The following is an 18661-nucleotide window of genomic DNA, read 5'->3' as shown; positions in this document are numbered from 1 at the left end:
GGGGATTGGGGGTTGAGGGGGTGGTGAAGGGAAAAGTAAAAACATGAATAAGTAACCATGGAAAATTTTTCTAAAAATAAAAAATTATTAAAAAAAAAAAAAGAATTGAGAACAGAATCCAGAAGGTTAAATGGGAAGGAGTGATGAAGTCGACTTTACCCTAACTGGTGTAGGGATTGTCATGAAGATTTTAAGCTGGGCAAGCAATTTAAAAAGTAGAAGAGAGACCTAATGTTTGGGTCTATGATAAAACTAACTGTTACAATTAATCAAGTGTTTCTTTAGACATCAACAGTATAAGAAGGATCTCATAAAAGCTTAGCACTTGTAGAATTTTTTAAAGAAGAGAATAAACAAGAAGAAAGATTATTCTAAGATGTCATAGCTTTCTGCATTACAAGTTAATGATATAATATTTTATATTAACGATCATAATATTTTGAAGTGAATCTCTTCCCCCATCAACCAACCATTCTTCTTTTCTAAGGAGGAAAATGTACTTTGAAAACCTTCCTATGTGATGAGTCTTAGCTGGATCAATAGAAACAATTACCTGTTGTAAAATAAAAGCAGTAATTCTTGTCCTTTGCTCCTTAACTGAAAAGCATGGATGAAACAAAGACTTTCTGTTAGATCCTTAGCAGAAAAGTGTTTATAATCTTACTAATGAAACACTTTTAGATACATAATTTGTTCCTCAAAATAGCTGTATGATATGAACAGTAAGGAATGTCTATTTTAAAGAATGTAATTCAGAGGTTCATTTGAATTAAAGAGAGAAACCCAGCTGGCAAATAATTGGAATGAGTCCAGGGCTATTCCCAGTCTAGTGGACTATTGCTCTTCCAATCAGTTCAATCTAAGTTTGTAGAGTATCAATAAGTCAATTAGAAGCTATCACCTGAGTGGCTGCTGGTTCTCCTTATCAAAGGCATGCTAGGGCTTCCAACTATCATCTCAAACTGTATCCTTTTTTAATTTACATTTTTAAATGGACACTTTTTATTTTTACATCATATTCATTTCCAAACATATTCCTTTTTCTCTCTCCTGCCCATTGAACAAAAGAATGAAAAAAGATTTTTAAAAAAGCATTTCAGCATGAAAAAACACAATTAACCACTTGTTTATCTGGGCATATGTTTTGAGGTGTTGGCTTTATAAGATTATTCACTTACGAAAATGAACAATATGAAATATATTTTGTGTGATAATACATGTATAACCCAGATTGAATTGTTTATCAACTCTGGGAAGAAGGAGGGAAGAAGGTAGGGAGGTAATATGGATCATATAACTTCAGAAAACCTATCTGAAAATTCGTTATTAAAATAAGTAAATATTTTTTTAAAAAAGTATTTTAGCAAAAACAAGCAACATTGATAATGTTGGATAGTATATGACACATCTCAGATTTATAGTCCTCTCACTCCGAAATGAAGAGAGGGAAGTACATTTTCTCTATTCTTCCCAGGACAAACATGATAATTATAATTAAATAGTAGTTGGTTTTGTTTTTCTGTTTTTTTTTCTGTTAATATTAGCTTGTCATTTGGGTATATGTTCTCCTGGTTTTATTTACCTTATTATTCATCAGTTTGTATTAGCCTCCTTGTGCTCTTCTGTATTCTTCATATTCATCTTTTTTTTACCTCATAATAACATTCATAATACTTCAAAATAACATTTGGGTATCACAATTTATTTAGCCATTCCCTAATGGATAAATATCTACTTTATTTCCAATTGTTTGCTACCACACACACTCACAAAATGCAGCTACAAGTACTTTGGAATGTACAAAATATTTTTGTTTTTTATCTCCTTTGGGCTAATATTTAGTGGTGGGATTTCTTAGTCAATGAGAATAGATATTGCAGTCACTTTCTTAACATTATTCCTATTTGTTTTCCAATGGGTGATACCAATTCACAGCCCTACCAGAAGTGTATTAGTGTATTTGTCTTTCCCCACTAATACTTTTATATCTTTTATCATTTTTGCAGTTTGCTACAGTGAGCTAGTTCTATCTTATTTTGTCTAATTATTAGTAATTTAGAGCAATCTTTCACATGATTATGAATAACAGCCTGTGTGTTCTAAAAAAAAAAAAATCCCAGAGCCAGATTCTGGTGTAATGTGATTCCCAAGATCCTTCCTTCCTGCACTTCTATCTAGGCTTTTTTTTTGTGTCTACTCAGTCAGAGGAATGAATCTTTTTTTGTATTTAAACGACCTTGCAAACTTCCACCTCCTTCTTCCTTCCTTCCTACCAAGAATAAAGTAAGGTTTGGACAACTCTTCTTTTCTATTTCAATTAAAAGTGCAGCCAGAGGCTTGTTCTTTGATGAGAAAGAGAAGGGGAGGTCGGGATAGATAAATGTGCTGAGGCATGCCATGATTGGCTGCCAATCTTTCACTCCATTTCCTCTTCTGGAGTAGCACAAATAGAAGCTTTAATTGTCACACGGAGCTGCACTATGCCCCAGGCTCCAGTACGGAACAAATCACATTATACCGAAGGAAGGATAACCAGTATGCCACTCCCCAAACTGCTCTGGGTACTCATAGCCTTCACTTGCCTTGGTGAGAAGAGCAAGCAAGTGGGAAACTGAGTCACTCCTTGGGTCTGGGGGTCAAAAGGAGGGAAAATTGGTTGGGCACCCCAAGGGGCTTTGAACTGGTGACAGGGAAGGAGGGCTAGGTCGCGGTTGCTTTTGTTTCATGGTTGTCTGCTAATCATCTTGAATCATCTTAGGGATTCATTCCGTCTCATTTTTGACGCCTCTCCCTCTCCACAGGTCTTGGCTCAGCACAGACGGTCACTCAGACCCCGCCAGTGGTATCTGTGCAGGAGGGGCAGACTGCGACGCTTAATTGCAAGTATTCCACCAGTGACTCTAGTTATTATCTGTTCTGGTACAAGCAGCCTCCCGGTGGGAAGTTGATTTTCCTTATTCGTCAGGATTCTTTCAGCGCACAGAATGCGAGCGAGGACCGATATTCTATAAACTTTCAGAAAGCGGCAGCCTCCATCAGGCTCCTGATCTCTGCCTCACAGCTGGGGGACTCTGCAGTGTATTTCTGCGGTCTAAGAGAACCACGGTGAGAAGTGTGGGAAGCACAGTTGTACAGAAACCTCAGCAAAGGAGAGATCATTGGAGACCTGCTGCAGAATCCAACAGATGTCCAGAAAACCCTGAGAGGAAGTGGGCTGAGAACGAAAGATGGCTGTGCATAGTTCAGCTGAGAGGCTGGGAAGGAAACCATTGACTTTATCCCAGGAAACACACCCTGGCAGTTGAAGTTGACCTCAAGGAATTAACAGTGATGTTTATAAATCAAATCCTCCAAAGGATTCACCTTCTTGAGATAAATGAGTGCACTCAACGAAGTTTTCAGAAAGTTTTCTCATATGTTAGTAGTGAGGGAAGGCAAAAATGTCACAAGGTGAATATATCTGGAGTCAGGAAGACCTGAATTCAAACTTAACCTCAGACATTTACTAGCTGTGTGACCCTGGATAAGTCACATAACCTCTGTTTGCCTTAGTTTTCTATACTGTTAAATGGGAGGAATAATAACACCTACCTCCCAGGGCTATTGTGAGGATAAAATGAAATAATAATCATAAAGTGCTTAGCACAGTGCCTGGTCCATAGTAAACACTATATGTTACCTATCATTATTATTATATTTATAAGTTAATGTTTATCTATATGTATCTTTTTATCTCTGTATCATACTTTCTCATCCTTTACTATCATATATTTAATACCTGAAAGTAGGTAAAAATTGTTTTCTTTTCTTCTGGCTTTGTATCCCCAAAGCCTAGCACAATCTTAATGCACCATAGGCACTTAATAAAGGTTTATTTATTTATTGATTGACTGATCTCTGGGTAATTTAAAAAACTTTATCAATGACTTCAATTTCTTCCTCAGAGTTTCCTCACTATTCTATCCCCTATCATCATTCTAAGAGTTTCGTGATTCTTCATCTCTAATTATCTTTTTCACTCTACTGTAAGGCCACAACTTAGATTTCATTATTTTTCAGAGGCACACACCCTCCAAAATATGGAACACTGAAAGGTCTATTCAAGCCACAATGTCTTTTCATCTTTCTTATCCTCCTCCTCCCCCTCATCTTCCTCCTTATCCTCCTTCTCATAATAAATAAAAGGGAGCTTCTGCCAAAACTAATAATTCTTGGAGCCAAATGGAGGCAGCTACACCAAGCTGTGGTTCCCCTCCCCCTCGTCACTCAGGCACTCTGGAACACTATCTGACTAATGAATGGTTTTTATTATTTGCAAATCAGGGATTGGGGAAGGGCAGAGGGTTTTTAGGGTGCCCTTTTCTCTATTTCTATGGGGTCCATCGCTCATGTGGGAACCTTTGGGGTTCTCACTCCCAAGCGTCTCCCTTTGCCCCTTCTCCTTCTGTTTCTATTTCTATTTCCTATTTCTATCCTTTCTATAATTGTAAGTTAGATGGGAAAGGTTCTCTCAGGAAGATCGGGTAATGGGGATAGGAGATTAAGAGATCACTCCCAAAATGGAGTCCAAAAACTTAGCTCACTCTATGGTTGAAGTCTTGATGGGTGAGAAGCGATGGGATGCCTTTGACCAGGGAATCAGGCTATCAGTGTCCAAAGAAAGATCCTCAGGAAGCCCTCAAGACTGGATTCAAGCTGAGATGTTCTCCTCTTCCATCTCTCAGTCCTCCACCGAAAGTCCTTCTTCTCTACTCCTCCTTTCTCCCCTTTCTCTGGACCATTTCCCAGAATCCTCTCTGGTCTTCACTGTCACCAACTGTCAGCCACTACTTCTCTCATTCCTTCTGTCCCCTCCCCCTTACATAAATCCCATCCTTACATTCTCTTCCTCTTCCTTTCTTCTTCTTCCTTCTTCTTCTTCTTCTTCTTCTTCTTCTTCTTCTTCTTCTTCTTCTTCTCCTTCTTCTTCTTCTCCTTCTTCTTCTTCTCCTTTCTCTTCCTTTACCACTCTTCTGCCTTAAAACCAATACTTAGTATTGATCCTAAGATGGAAAAAAAGGGTTAAAAAATTCATGATATAATTAGTATTGTTCTACAACAGAAGGTAAGGTTCAAAAGAAAAACAAACACAGGTTCCAAATTTTTTCTTATCGCCATATATCTTGTTATTATCAGTATCTGAAAGATTATCATACTTTGCCCTTGATTTTCTTCTTTTTTTTCTATACCTTCTCTCTGAGTGATCTCATCAGCTACCAGGGGCACATTTATCATCTCTATGCAGCTGACTCCCACATCTATTTTCTCTCTAGTTTCTCTCTTGCCCTTCAGTACAGTTTATTAGACATTTTTAACTGGATATCTCAAATGTAACATTTCCAAGACAAAATACATTACTTTTTCTATTTCTCCCAACTTTCCTATTTCTGTTAAGTACTAAGTTAACTTCAGAATGAAACAAGATGAGATATTCAAACCATCTTTGAAAAACCCAAATGTGTAATCTTGGAGTGAACAGGCTCTTAACCCCATATCCAATCAGTTTCCAAGTCTTGTCAGTTACAACTTTTCAATATCTCTTGCATCCATCCCTTTCTCTTGATTCTGAGATCCACCATCTTTATTCCAATACTTATCAACTCTTGACTGGTCTATAATATTCTCCTAAATGGTCTCCCTGCTTCCAGTGTCTCCCCTCTCTAATCTATCCTCCAAATATATGCCAAAGTTGATATTCCTAAAACTAAAATACTACTATATCATAGATTACTCAAAATAAAATTTTATATCCAATTACTTAGGCTTCTTACTTCATGGAGAAGGTTGTCCTATCAGCATAAATTCCCCAATTTGCCCCTCATTCTAGTCCTGAAATGTCCCAGTAATATCATCCTCTGATCTTTCTTTGCATCAGATACCAGAGGAAGAAATATACTTCCTTTTTGAATAAAAAAATTTGATTCCATTCCATCATGTCTTTTCCAGGAATTTGCTTTATTAACCATCCTCTATTTTGTATCTATCTTCAGATTTTTTTCTCTGACTACAATATTTCCTTCATTTTAGTCTACAATCATGGTTATATCTTCCTAATCTTAGAAAAGACTTGGACCTTCTGCCCTATATATCCCATCTCCTTCTCTTCTATTTTAACTCTAACATATATAATAAAAATTGGTGTTGATCCAGGAGGTTGAAATATCTTTTCCCATTAAGGATTCCCAACTTGTGCTTACATATGTAAAAAGTTCAGTAGTGAAGAAAAGGGCCTTTCAAAGGGAGATTTTTGGATTCTTTTCTGATTGCCTCTAATTCTTTATGCTCCTGTTCAGGAGCTTCAAGGGAAAAATTCTTGTAAAGTTAAAGTCTATCCCAAGTATTCCTTCTTTCCACATACACCATCTCAAGGCCAAAGTTTCCCAAAAGGGACCAAAAAGGTATATAATTTATGGTGTAGATTGTGTTAGGCAGCTATTTTTTAATGATTAAAATACAAGATTCCTAGGAGTGAATTGACAGAGACTAATAACATGATACACACAATACTTACTTTTGCCTGGAATACCCTCTTTTCTCATCTAAATGTATTGTGTTTCTATTTATTAAAAACAAAACAAAACAGTTACACTTGTCTGTGAAGTCATCCCTGATGTCAATCCCCCTATTATGGGTAAATGGGGAGCATAAAACCTTTTCTTTCATTGTGTAATAATTTGGGCACATGTTCTAAAAGTTATTTTATTAGTATTATTTTTGTAAAAGCCAATTACAAAGGTATATGCTTTATTAATATTACACTGATGATTTGCATGGAACTCACTGTCCACTAAGACTTTTCTTGGTCTTGATCTTAAATGGTGATTAATTCACCCCAAATCTGGTCCCATTCCTTTTGAGAGTTGCTACATATTTTTTTGTGTTCCCTTCCAGTAACTAGATAGCCTAAAGCATTATCCTCAGCTTTGTGCAAAAGGCTTATTCCTTTTTTATTCTGGAAGGGACAAAGATCATTAAAACTGGATAAGACATAATGATCTTCTAGTCCAGCCACTTCATATTTAGAGAGGAGAAAAGTTAAGACTGAGAAAGAAGAAATTAATTGGAGTCTTAGAGACTATTCAGATCAGTCTCTCAACTATTTAGATGAGGAAACTGGAGCTGAAAGACAGTAAATGAGTTTGCTTAAGGCCATATGTGTACTAATAAGCAGAACTGGGATTCAGACTCAAATCATTGGATTCCAAAGCTTGTGTTCTTTCTATTTATCTAAAATCATAGTATTAGGAAATGGAACTGGAGACAGATAAGTGACACAACTAGAGGTAGCTAGAGGGCTCAGTGGATAAAGCACTGGGCTCCGGGGTCAAGAAGACTCAAGTTCAAGTCCAGAATCAGATACTGGCTATGTGACCCTAGGCAAGTTATTTAACCTCCCTTTGCCTCAATCCATAGGAGAAGTCAGGCTTAGAGTCAGGAATTCTCATCTTCCTAAGGTAAAACATGGCCTTAAGACATTTACTAGCTGTATAACCCAGGGCAAGTTATCTAACTCTATTTGCCTCCCTTTCTTCATGGACAAAATGTTATATTCAAATCCTGGGAAATGTTGGTCTCACCTTGATTGACAAGAGAGGCAGTTGGAGTGATTGGAATGTTCCCAGATGCTGTGGGCCAGGGGCAAAAGTCAGTTGGCCTGGCCTGAGAGTATAAATACCTCTAACAGCCATCTGAGAGGCCTCTAGCCCTAAGTGATTATAGATTATAGATATTAGATTGACAGGGTTTCCAATCCCCAATCCATATCCTGATTATCCTTTCTCTAATAAAGATCATAGATGAAGTATTTAATAAGTACCTTCCTGAGTGGTCATTATATTATAACCCTTGGGGAGGGAGCAAATGCAGTCAGATAAATGTGATCCAAGGCTAATCAGAGCCCAATATTAATAACTGATCCAACCCCAGGTTGGACCTGAAAGGGTCACCTATCCACCTGACTTTTCGTGTCTTTCCCTGGGCAACTGTTATTGAAAGGAGTAAATTATAACATAATTGTACCTATATCTCTATAGGGCTATCTTTCTTTATAACAAAAATGAGCTGGAGAACCAAATGGAAAACCACTTCCAGTATCTTTGCCAAGAAAATAAAAACAAATAATAATATTATGCCTAGTTTCTTTTAACCAACTCTTTATTAATAACATTTATTAGAATGAGCATAAAGAAAGGAAGGGAAGAAATATAAAGCAAATAATAAAAAATTCAGCTGTGGAATTATTAAAAACATGAGTAAAATCTTCATGTCCCAAAGGGACTGGAAGTTAACTGGCTAAAATGAGCATCTTGGTTGAGAAAATGGAGCTGGCTATCCAGTTACTACAGACCTTTTCTCTAGATTTGAGCATCAAAGGGCACCAAACAATCAAAGAGGGAAGTGACTCAACCCTTGAATCTGGCCAGTCTCTTCAAAATTCTGGCATTCCAAGGAATTAAGTCATTTGATATAACTGCGTAAACAAGCCTGAAAAATCTGTCTTTCCTCAAATTTAACTAAAGCAGGGTTTTTGGCTGTTGGCTTTGGGAGAGTTGGCTTTTTTAGTTCATTCATCGAGTCACAAGATGGGGCTGTTGCAACTGTAAACTGAAGGCCTTCCTTTTAAGAAAGAGGATATTTTGGATCTGGCGGTTGTGGCAGGGAAGAAAGACAAATAATATACTCATCTCCAATTCCCCCCCTCTAGATACTTTGACTTGTATTCAGCTCCAGAGGCTATGGGGCAGCTAAGTGGTATAGTAGATAGAGTGATGGGCTTGGATTCGGAAAGATTCAATTTCCTGAGTTGAAATCTAGACTCAGGCATTTACTCTCTTGGTGACTCTGGGCAAGTCACTTAACCCTGTTTGCCTCAGTTTCATCATGTGTCAAATGAGCTAGGGAAGGAAATGGTAAACCACTCCAGTATCTTTGCCAAGAAAACCCATGTGGGGTCATGAAGAGTCAGATACAACTGAAAAATGACTGAACAAATAACAGCCAGAGGCTATGTGTGGCTTTCTGTGGTTTTCTTTTCACAGTATAAAAGGCTATTTCCTCTCCACACACATTGGGAGAAATAGGAAAGAGGCAGAGAAGGAGAATGTTTAGTTTTCTTTCCCAACTTCCCCAAAGTCAAATTTCATTGTCATTTGGGACAGTTAAGTGTCATGGCACATTGGGGGCACTCCTTTATGTTCTTATTGTTCAGTTCTTTTCAGTTGTGTCCCATTATTTGGGGCCCCATTTTAAGGTTTTCTTGGCAAAGATACTGGAGTGATTTGCAATTTCCTTCTCCAGCTCATTTTACAGATGAAGTAACTGAGGCAAACAAGTTTAAATGACTTGCCAAGGGTCACACATCCAGGAAGTTTCTGAGGCAGGATTTAAACTCTGCTCCTACTGATTTCACACCCAGAAATCTATTCTATGTGCCACCTCATTGCCCACTTCTGTCTTCCCTTTCACTATCTGTCTCATGGCTTTTATCCTTTTTTCAACTCTTTGTCTTGCCCATACTACACACATCCTGAGACAGAATTATGGATCAATGAGAACCAAAAAGAATGTTTTTTCTTTTCTTTTTCTAATTGAAAATTGGGCAGTGTGGTATAGTGTGACCTTGGGTAAGTCCATTTGCCTCAGTTGCCGCATTTTATAAAATCAAGACTTCTGAGGTCCCTTCTGGTTTTAAGCCTATGATTTCATGAATAAAGATATAAAATAAAATATAATGATAAAGAAAAATATAATGAAAGAAATATGAGCACTTTATAATTAGTTCTCACCCTCCAGGAGGGAATGTCAGCCTGAAGTAAAATTATTTGCTTTCTGGAAATATAGAAAATATACTGTAATCTCCATAAAACTATATGCTATATTTTGATAGTTAAAAATGAGTAAAGTTCCTAATTATTTCAAGTACTTAAATTTACTACAAAGAAAAATTCTACAGGGAAGCCATTCCCCTTTTCTAAATCATATCAAATAAGCTCTCAGTACCAGAACAAGAAAGGCAATGAGCAATGTTTGAGTCAGACAGGGGGATAGGGCTGAGTCTGTGGTCAGGGTAAAAGCCCAACCTATCTGACAGGTGTTCTCAAAGAAAGATGAAAGAAAATAGAATGATAATGTCTCTGATGTTTCTGAAGGATATCCTGCTCCAGATGAGCTGAGATGTAGGGGGCAGACCTTCCAAACACAGAACTGAGAAGACAGTCTCTCAGCTACTGATTCTAAGTGTGTCTCGTAGAGTTGGCTGTGTCCCAAAAAGAAAACACCTCCAGATTGCAGAAAAGACACATTCATGCCTGAATGCCTTTAGTGGCAAGAATCATGAAGATGAAATTGGGAGCTTTCCTGGTGATCCTGTGGATACAGGTTTTCTGTGAGTTAAGGTTCATAGAAGGGAACATGGGGGGATTTTAACAGATGAATTCTACAGTAGGGGATAAGTTCTTTGTCCTCTTCACAAGCTGTGTCTGGGGATGTTGTCACTGTTTTGGAAAGAGTCACAGCGATTCTTCATTTATGTCTTTTCTCTTTCTGGCCAGGGGCATGGGGGCAGGTGAAGGTGGATCAGAGCCCTCCAGTCCTGAACCTCCAAGAGGGAGAGAGTGCTACGTTGGAATGCAATTGGTCAACTTCTACAAATAATCTTCAGTGGTTAACTCAGAATCCTGGGGAAGGCCCCATCTCCCTGTTTTTCATTGCTTCTGGGGTGAAGCAGAAAGGAAGATTCAGTGCCAAGATGAACTTGAAGGACCGTCATAGCTCTCTGCACATCAGTGATTTGCAGAGGGAAGACTCAGCCACCTACCTTTGTGCCTTAGAGGCACAGTGCTCCTCAAGCACCTGCAGGCTGTTCTCAAACCCTATGATTCAAACTCTGATCCCACTCTCTGCTAAGGGACACATATTTCAATTCAATACAACAAACAGAGCACTTACTACACGCAAAGTTGTGTCGCACCATAGGAGCATTTTATAGATAGCTTTCCATGTGAATTCATTGAGGTTCAGTTATTTCTTAGTGTTGTCTAACTCTTGGTGATCCTATTGGGGTTTTCTTTTATTTTTTTAATTAAATCAAATTAAATTAAATTAAAATTTTTTTATTTTTAAAATATTTTCCATGTTTACATGATTTATTTTCTTTCCCACCCCCTCCCAGATCTGATAAGCACTTCCACTGGGTTATACAAATGTTTTCACTTATACCTATTTCCATATTATTAATTTTTGCAATAGAGCAGTCTTTTAAAACCAAAACCCTAAATTATATGTCCATATAAACAAATGATAAGTCATTTGTTTTTCTTCTGTGTCTCTACTCCCACAGTTCTTTCTCTAGATGGGGATAGCATTCTTTCTCATAAGTCCCTTAGGATTGTCTTGCATTAACAAAGTCTATTACATTGTATTGTTCCACAGTGTTTCACTTTCTGTATACAATGTTCTCTTGGTTCCGCTCATTTCACTCTGCATCTCTGGAGGTTCTTCCAATTCATATAGAAATCCTCTAGCTCATCATTCATTACAGCACAACAGTATTCCATCACCAATATATACCACAATTTATTCAACTATTCCCCAATTGAGGGACACTCCCTCATTTTCCAATTTTTTTGTCGCCACAAAGAGCGTGGCTATGAATATTTTTGTACAAACATTTTTCATCATTATCTCTTTACAAACATAGTAGTGGTATTACAAGATCAAAAGTATGCATTCTTTTAAAGCCCTTTGGGCATAGTTCTAAATTGCCTTCCAGAATGGTCGGATCAATTCATAACTCCACCAGCAATGCATTAGTATTCCACCATTTGAGGTTTTCTTGACAAAGATACTGGAGGGTTTGTTACTTTCCTTCCCTAGCTCATTTTACAGATGAGGAACTGAGGCAAACAGAATTAAGTGACTTGCCCAGGGTCATATAGATAGAGTTACAATTAAAATTATTTTTAGAGACTGTTTATTGATTATATCACTTTATTGGTTAGGTCAGCATCATAACCAATGAAGTGACATAGGTCAATGGCCCTCTCTCAAGGGACCTGGAAGCTTGGTCAGGCAGTGCAATAAATAAAAAGTTTAGGAGCTCATTATTCAGCCCCTCCCTTGAACATCCCAAAACTTCTCTAGTTGATAAACAGTTTTTTAAGAAGTAGTCCATCAAATATCTGTCCCTCCCCATGCTCACAGGTGGATTGGTAACAAATTGTATGTCATTTACCCCAGAAAAGAATCATTATAAAACCTTTCTGTTAGCCAGAATGTGTGAAAGGAATATACTCCTGGGGATTCATAGGAACAAAGGAAATATAAAAAGGAACATACTGGATAGAATCTTTGACCCAAAGCTTGGACACAAGAATACAAGGAAATTCTCATTGACCTTTAAATGGAAGTTAATATAATATATAAAAAATAAATTCTCACACTAGTTAAGTATCTGAAGTCAGATTTGAACTCAGGAAGATTAGTCTTGCTGATGCCAGACCTGGCTGGCACTCTATCCGTGCACCATCTAGCCAACACTTGTAGGTACTGATGTCTATTACAGAGGAAAAGATCACATTTACATGACATTTTAAGGTTTCCAAAGTTTTTCCCTCACATATTTCCGAAGGGCAGGTAATATCAGTACAATTCATCCCATATTACAAATAAGAAAACTGAAGTTTATAGAGTCAAATGACTTGCCTATCATCACACAACTACAAAGCAGAAGAGTCACTATATGAAACCAGTTTTTTCTAAATCCAATATTAGTTTTCTTCCTGTTGTACCAGATTGTTTTTTCCTATCATAGTTCCAATGTGATACATAGTGATTTGGAACCAGGCTCTGTTTTTCTGTAGTGGAAGCAATTCTCAATCCCCCTCTACTTTTCTGGTGATGTTTCACAGATGCAAGAAACCTCAATATTTAATATATTGATGGGGAAAACCCTAGTGAATGGTTACCTATTCACTGAACCCATATAGAAATTATTCTTTAGAAAATAGTTCTCAAAGCTTGGTTCAAGGATCCTTGTGGGGGTCCCTGAGACTCAGGGGGTCTTTAAGGCCAAAATTATTTTTGTACTAATACTAAAACATTTTAATTTCTAAAACAATAATTATCATTACATGTAACCCACATAAGCAAAAGATCTTTGGGTTATCCTTGGTCATTTTAACAGTATAAAGGGGTCCTGAGGACAAAAAAAAAGAGAGACTAGAGAGTTAGATGAGAATTCCATTCACAGACAAATAGATTCTTTGTTTCTCATTGCTAACACTTAGCATAGAGTCTAGAACATATAAGACTTTTAAATAAATTCTTTTTGACTTGTCTTAGCTTATTCATTTGGGAGTTTTTTTGGAGGGAGGACTGCAGGAAATGTTGACCATTTGCTGTTATATATTCCCTGAATCATGAGACTCTCTATCCAAATTCCTAATGAGCTTAGTTTTATAGATGATAGCCATTGGCATAGAAATTTGAGTTCCTGGGCTCAGAAAAAATGTATAGAAAAAATACTTTCAGACCTCAGCTCAAAACCATGAGATCTTACCCCTAGTTAAATGTGATGAATAATAAATTCATGAGGTCAGCCATAGAGAGAGCTAGAGGCTCCCTCAGACTTCCTTTTTTCTTCACTTTTTGAACTAATTGGAACCAATTTGCATTCAAATATAACAAAGCATAAAATTGGGAATAGAGGCAAAAAGTAACATACCTTACCTTTCCATTAACTTTTACTTTAAAATTGCTGGGAAGTGAGTATATCAAATGCTTTGAAGCTCCCATGACTCTAGACTCTTCCTAGCTTAAGGAGCAGGTCCTCAGAACATGGCTGTTACCTGTGCCCTCCTAGTCCAGGGGCAGCCCTGAGTGGCTGAGTGTTATTTCTCCAATGTAGTAGCTAATGAGTTTTTATCAGCGTACTTCCCGCCATGATTACCAATTGAGATGAATTAGTCTTCTGTACACAACTGGCATTTAAAAAAGGGTATTTACTGAAGTGATATAACCAAAATAGTACAAAATGTTTCCCTAGCAATCTGACACACTCTTGTTTAAGTACAGAATCCAAAGGAATGTGGCCTTGAGCACATGTGGCAAAAGGGGTAACTTATAGCTCTAAATCTTTTTCGTGGAGTCTATAAGATCCTATGGTGCTGATTTTCTGTTGAGCCTTTTTTCATGGAGCCTTGTATCTGCATTCTTCATCTCCTCCAGTCTGCTTTTGCTTCCTAATACAGAGTCTTCAGCCAATCCAGAGACTTTGCTAGAATATTGATGGAAAGATAAAAAGTTAAAAATCTTCTACTCCAGAAAGGCACAAGATCTTCCTAGGTCAGAAGAGGAGGGATGAGAAGATTAAGTTCAAAGCCAAGGTCAGAGCTCAAATCTTTTCCTCCTTCTCTCTCCCATGTAGATATATTCTCAGAAATATAGCTACAATGCTTTCTCCTTTCCATTGCCAGGCACTTAAATCTCTCCAGCCTGAATTACTCAATAGTTTCTGGTGATCCCACAGACTGTAACTAAATTTTCTCAGATAATGTGAATTGACTTATGTCATATACTTTAGGAAGTCATCCAGGGCTTGTCTATACCAGTTTTCTACAATAAAGGTGAAATATTCCCAGTCCACATCAGAGATGGAACTGTATATGAAAAGAATAATCCGAGAAACAATTTTTGTGCTTTCTATATCTCACAAATTGATCTGGAGACTCAGTTTCTTGCACGACACAACTGGCTTGCCTGAGACGTGGTCTACAAATGCAGAGAAAGACACATTATTTTGTCTGGAGGTGCCTGGCAGAAAAGCCATAGTATTTATATTTGGGGTCTTCAGTTCTTTGCTAAGACTCTTTTTTGACTATAATATTCTTTGAGGCTATCACCAGGTCATGCAAGTTTTGAAAAGGAAGGGAGGGACTGTGTTCTAGGTAACATTATGTAACCATCCACTTAGAGAGAATTTTTCACTATAGGTAAGGGAGATCTGTGTCTTGCCTGGGTAAGTTATGTGTGTGCCCATGGACTTTAGATATGTCTCAACGAGAGGGGTGAAAAGTATCCTCATCAAGTAAATTAGAGGAACATAGAATAGCTTACCTGGCAGAGCTATGGAGAAAGGAAAATTTTATGACTAAACAAGAGATAGAGAACATTACAAGATGTAAAATGAATAATGTTGGTTATATTAAATTAAAAGTTTTTTGTACAAACAAAACCAATGCAACCAAGTATTAGAAGGGAAGGAATAAACTGGAGACAAATTTTATAATAAATTTCTCTGATAAAGGTCTCATTTCTCAAATATGCAAAGAATTAAATCAAATTTATAAAAATATAAGTCATTCCCCAATTGAAAGTCAAAGGACATAAATAAGCAGTTTTCAGATGAAGAAATCAATATTATCAATAATCATATGAAAAAATGTTCTAAATCCCTCATGATTCGAGAAATGCAAATTAAAACAACTATGAAATACCACTTCATATCTATCAGTTTAGTCAATATAACAGTAAAGGAAAATGATAAATGTTGGAGGGAATGTGGCAAAATAGGGACATTGTTGGTGAAACTGTGAGCTGATCTGACCATTCTGGAGGGCAATTTGGAACTATGCCCAAAGGGCTATAAAGCAGTGCATACCCATATCCAGTAATACCACCACTAAGTTTGCATGCCAGAGAGATTTAAAAAAAAGCAGGAGAAAAGGACCTACAGAAATATTTATAGCTGCCCTTTTTGTGGTGGCAATAACTGGAAATTAAAGGGGTGTCCATCAATTGGGGAATAGATGAACAAATTGGAGCAAATGATGGTGATAGAATACTATTGTACTGTAAGGACCGATGAACAGAATAATTTCAGAAAAAGCTGGACTTTCATAGACTGATGCAGGTGAAATAAGTGAACGAGGAAAATGTACACTATAACAGCAATATTGAGGGATGATAAACCATGATAGACTTAGCTAATATTGGCAATACAATGATCCAAGACCATCCGGAAGGACTTACAACAAAGAATGCAATCCACCACCAGAGAAAGAACTGTTAGAGTCAGAATGCATATGAAAACATACTGTTTTTCAATTTCTTATTTGTGTTTATGTTTACAGGTTTTGATTTTATGAGATTACTCACAAAAATGAACAATATGGACATTTTTTAAAAAGTAAATGAAGTATCTTTTGTGTACCCTTCTATAAGGGAAACTTGGATTCCTACTGGGATTGGAGAGTGGTAGGGTAGGGGGTAAGCAAAAAATTAGGGCCACAAGTTTGACCATTCTGTTTCCCTCACAAAGTGGGTATCAGGCTATAATTATATCCCTCTGCTTGCCCATCTAAATATCAATCGTCTTGGAAATATGATTTTTAGTTTCAAGTCACTGAACTCTCCCTTAGTATGGAAGGAGTGCTCCAAGTTATATCAGAAGGCTTAATTCCCTTCCCACTAAATGCTAACTATACAAGCATCATCACACTTAGTAAATAGTGAAGGAAAGAAAAACTTATCTATGCTGCTAGAAAAGAGAAATCAGAGAAATTATTCTGATGAGGGTATGCCAAACAATCCACAAAGTGAATGAGATCTATTGGGAGTGAGATATCTTAGCTCAACCACAGGTGTTCCTGAACTGAGGCAAGAGAAAATTCATCAGAGGTTCTAAGAAGCAAGATGAGAACAAGGGCATGCTTGAGGTACTACATCCTCTACATGTCAACTCCTTCCTAGAGTCCTTCTCTTTCTCCAGGGATGCCTCCCTAAAGATAGGCTGGACCTAGGTTTGTCCTTCTAAGCTGGAAGCCAAAAAAACCCAGGAATCTCTCTTCCTACAAGCTCTCAGCAACTCCACCCCTCCCTTAAGCATGGAACATGGAGTATAATAGTTCTCTTCAGCAATGAAAAGAATATTATGCAAATGTAAATTGAGCCTTGGGTTATATATATGGTGGGAAAAATAAGACACTCAGGTCCAATACAATCTCTCCCCAGCTCTGCTTCAAAGATGGAAGAACAACATAATCTTCAACTTAGTGGAACCACACTGAAAAGAGCAGTAATTAAGGGAGTTTTTAGTAAAGTCAGTGTCCCTACTTGCAATCACTTACTTCATCCTACTTCTCTTCTTCTCATACAAAGCTTGCCTATTTTTCAAGTCCCATCTTACCTCTCAGTCAGATAATACAGTGGTTAGAACACTCAGCCTGGAGTCAGGAAGACCTGCGTTCAAATCTGACCTTGAACACTTAGTAGCTATGTGACCTTACATCAGTCACTTAGCCCCCATTTGCCATAGTTTCCTCATTTATAAAATGCCATAGTAGAAGCACCTAACAGGGTTTTTATGAGGCTCAAAGGAGGTTTATCATTTCCACCTGGCCTAAGTTACCTTAAATATAAATATTAGCTATTATTATTTTATTATTGCTAATTTTTCTATTAGCTCTTTTATCTTGCCCATTCTTTGGACTCTTATAGAACTTAGAATTTGTACTATTCATGACATTCCCAAATATTTTGACATCAAATGTCTCATGATTTTATCAATTAATGAAGATAAATGAAGATAAATGATCTTCTGTTCAGAAGGCATGGGATCTTCCTATAGGACTTATAGCTGACCCTTCTTATATGTGTTGTCCATTCTATTAGAATATGAGTTTCTTGAGAGCAGGAAGTGTCTTGCTGTTCTATTTATATTTCAAGAACTTTGCATATAGTAAGCACTTAATAAATGTTTTTAAATCATCTTCTTTTTAATAATCTGGCATCATGATTTCTTTGATATAGGAAATTTTTGACTAGAAAACCCCCTTCACTAATATGAATCAGAAATAGCTCTTCTACATTAAAAGACTGATTTAGATACTTTGCCTGAGACACTGAAAAGCTGTGTAGCTTGAAGAGGGTTATACAATCAGGTCTTGAACCAAGGGTCTTCCTGACCCAGGACAGTTCTGTATCCACAAAACCACACCATTTCTCAATTTAGCCTTCTTTAGAAAGTCTAGTATTATATGCTTTTGAATATATCTTAGTCTCTCCAAGTAGATTTGGTAGACTTGGTGCCCTATGAGGTCAGGGGTCATATCACTTTTGCAGTATTTTCCATCCCATCTATCACAATAATAAGTCTTCAGTAATAATAGCTAGGTTTTACATAGTGCTTTTACAGTTTGAAAAATACTTTACAAATATTATTTCATTTAAGCTCACAACATTGTAAAGTAGGGATTATTTTATCTTCATTTTTACAGATAAGAAAACTGAGGCAGGCAGCATTTAAATAACTTGTCCAGGGTCACACAAATTTCAGTGATTCCTCTTTGACAAGTATGAGAAGTTGAGAGAAGATTGGGTGAAGAACAGACACAATCTGATGATTACCTGGAAGGGAGAGGTTAGTGGTAATACCATTATTGTTGTTTGAGTTTATAAGCTAAGATTATAGTATCAGAGATTTAGAGCGAAAGGAAACTTAGAGACCATTTTGTATAATCCAGTCACTCAAAAGGTGAAGAAATGACATGACCTGCCCTGTTCTCATAATTAGGAAGCATCAGGGGCAGAATTTCAACCCAAGAACAAGTGGGTGAATGTATAC

The 18661-nt window shown here is 37.1% G+C and overlaps 1 protein-coding gene across 1 annotated transcript in view; it reads left to right on the top strand.

Moving 5' to 3' along the window:
* Nucleotides 1-2480: 2480 nt before the first annotated feature.
* The window catches only part of LOC123234118 (T cell receptor alpha chain MC.7.G5-like), a 553680-nt gene continuing 537499 nt past the window's right edge, over nucleotides 2481-18661 (top strand). The window contains exons 1-2 of the mRNA XM_044660064.1: nucleotides 2481-2586; nucleotides 2802-3089. Coding sequence (XP_044515999.1) covers nucleotides 2481-2586; nucleotides 2802-3089 — 394 coding nt within the window. The remainder of the gene's footprint in view (nucleotides 2587-2801; nucleotides 3090-18661) is intronic.

This window comes from Gracilinanus agilis, chromosome 2, assembly GCF_016433145.1.
Source record: "Gracilinanus agilis isolate LMUSP501 chromosome 2, AgileGrace, whole genome shotgun sequence".
Classification (NCBI taxonomy): domain Eukaryota; kingdom Metazoa; phylum Chordata; class Mammalia; order Didelphimorphia; family Didelphidae; genus Gracilinanus; species Gracilinanus agilis.
Note: the sequence above shows the minus strand (reverse complement) of the source record. Positions and strands in the feature narration are given on the sequence as shown.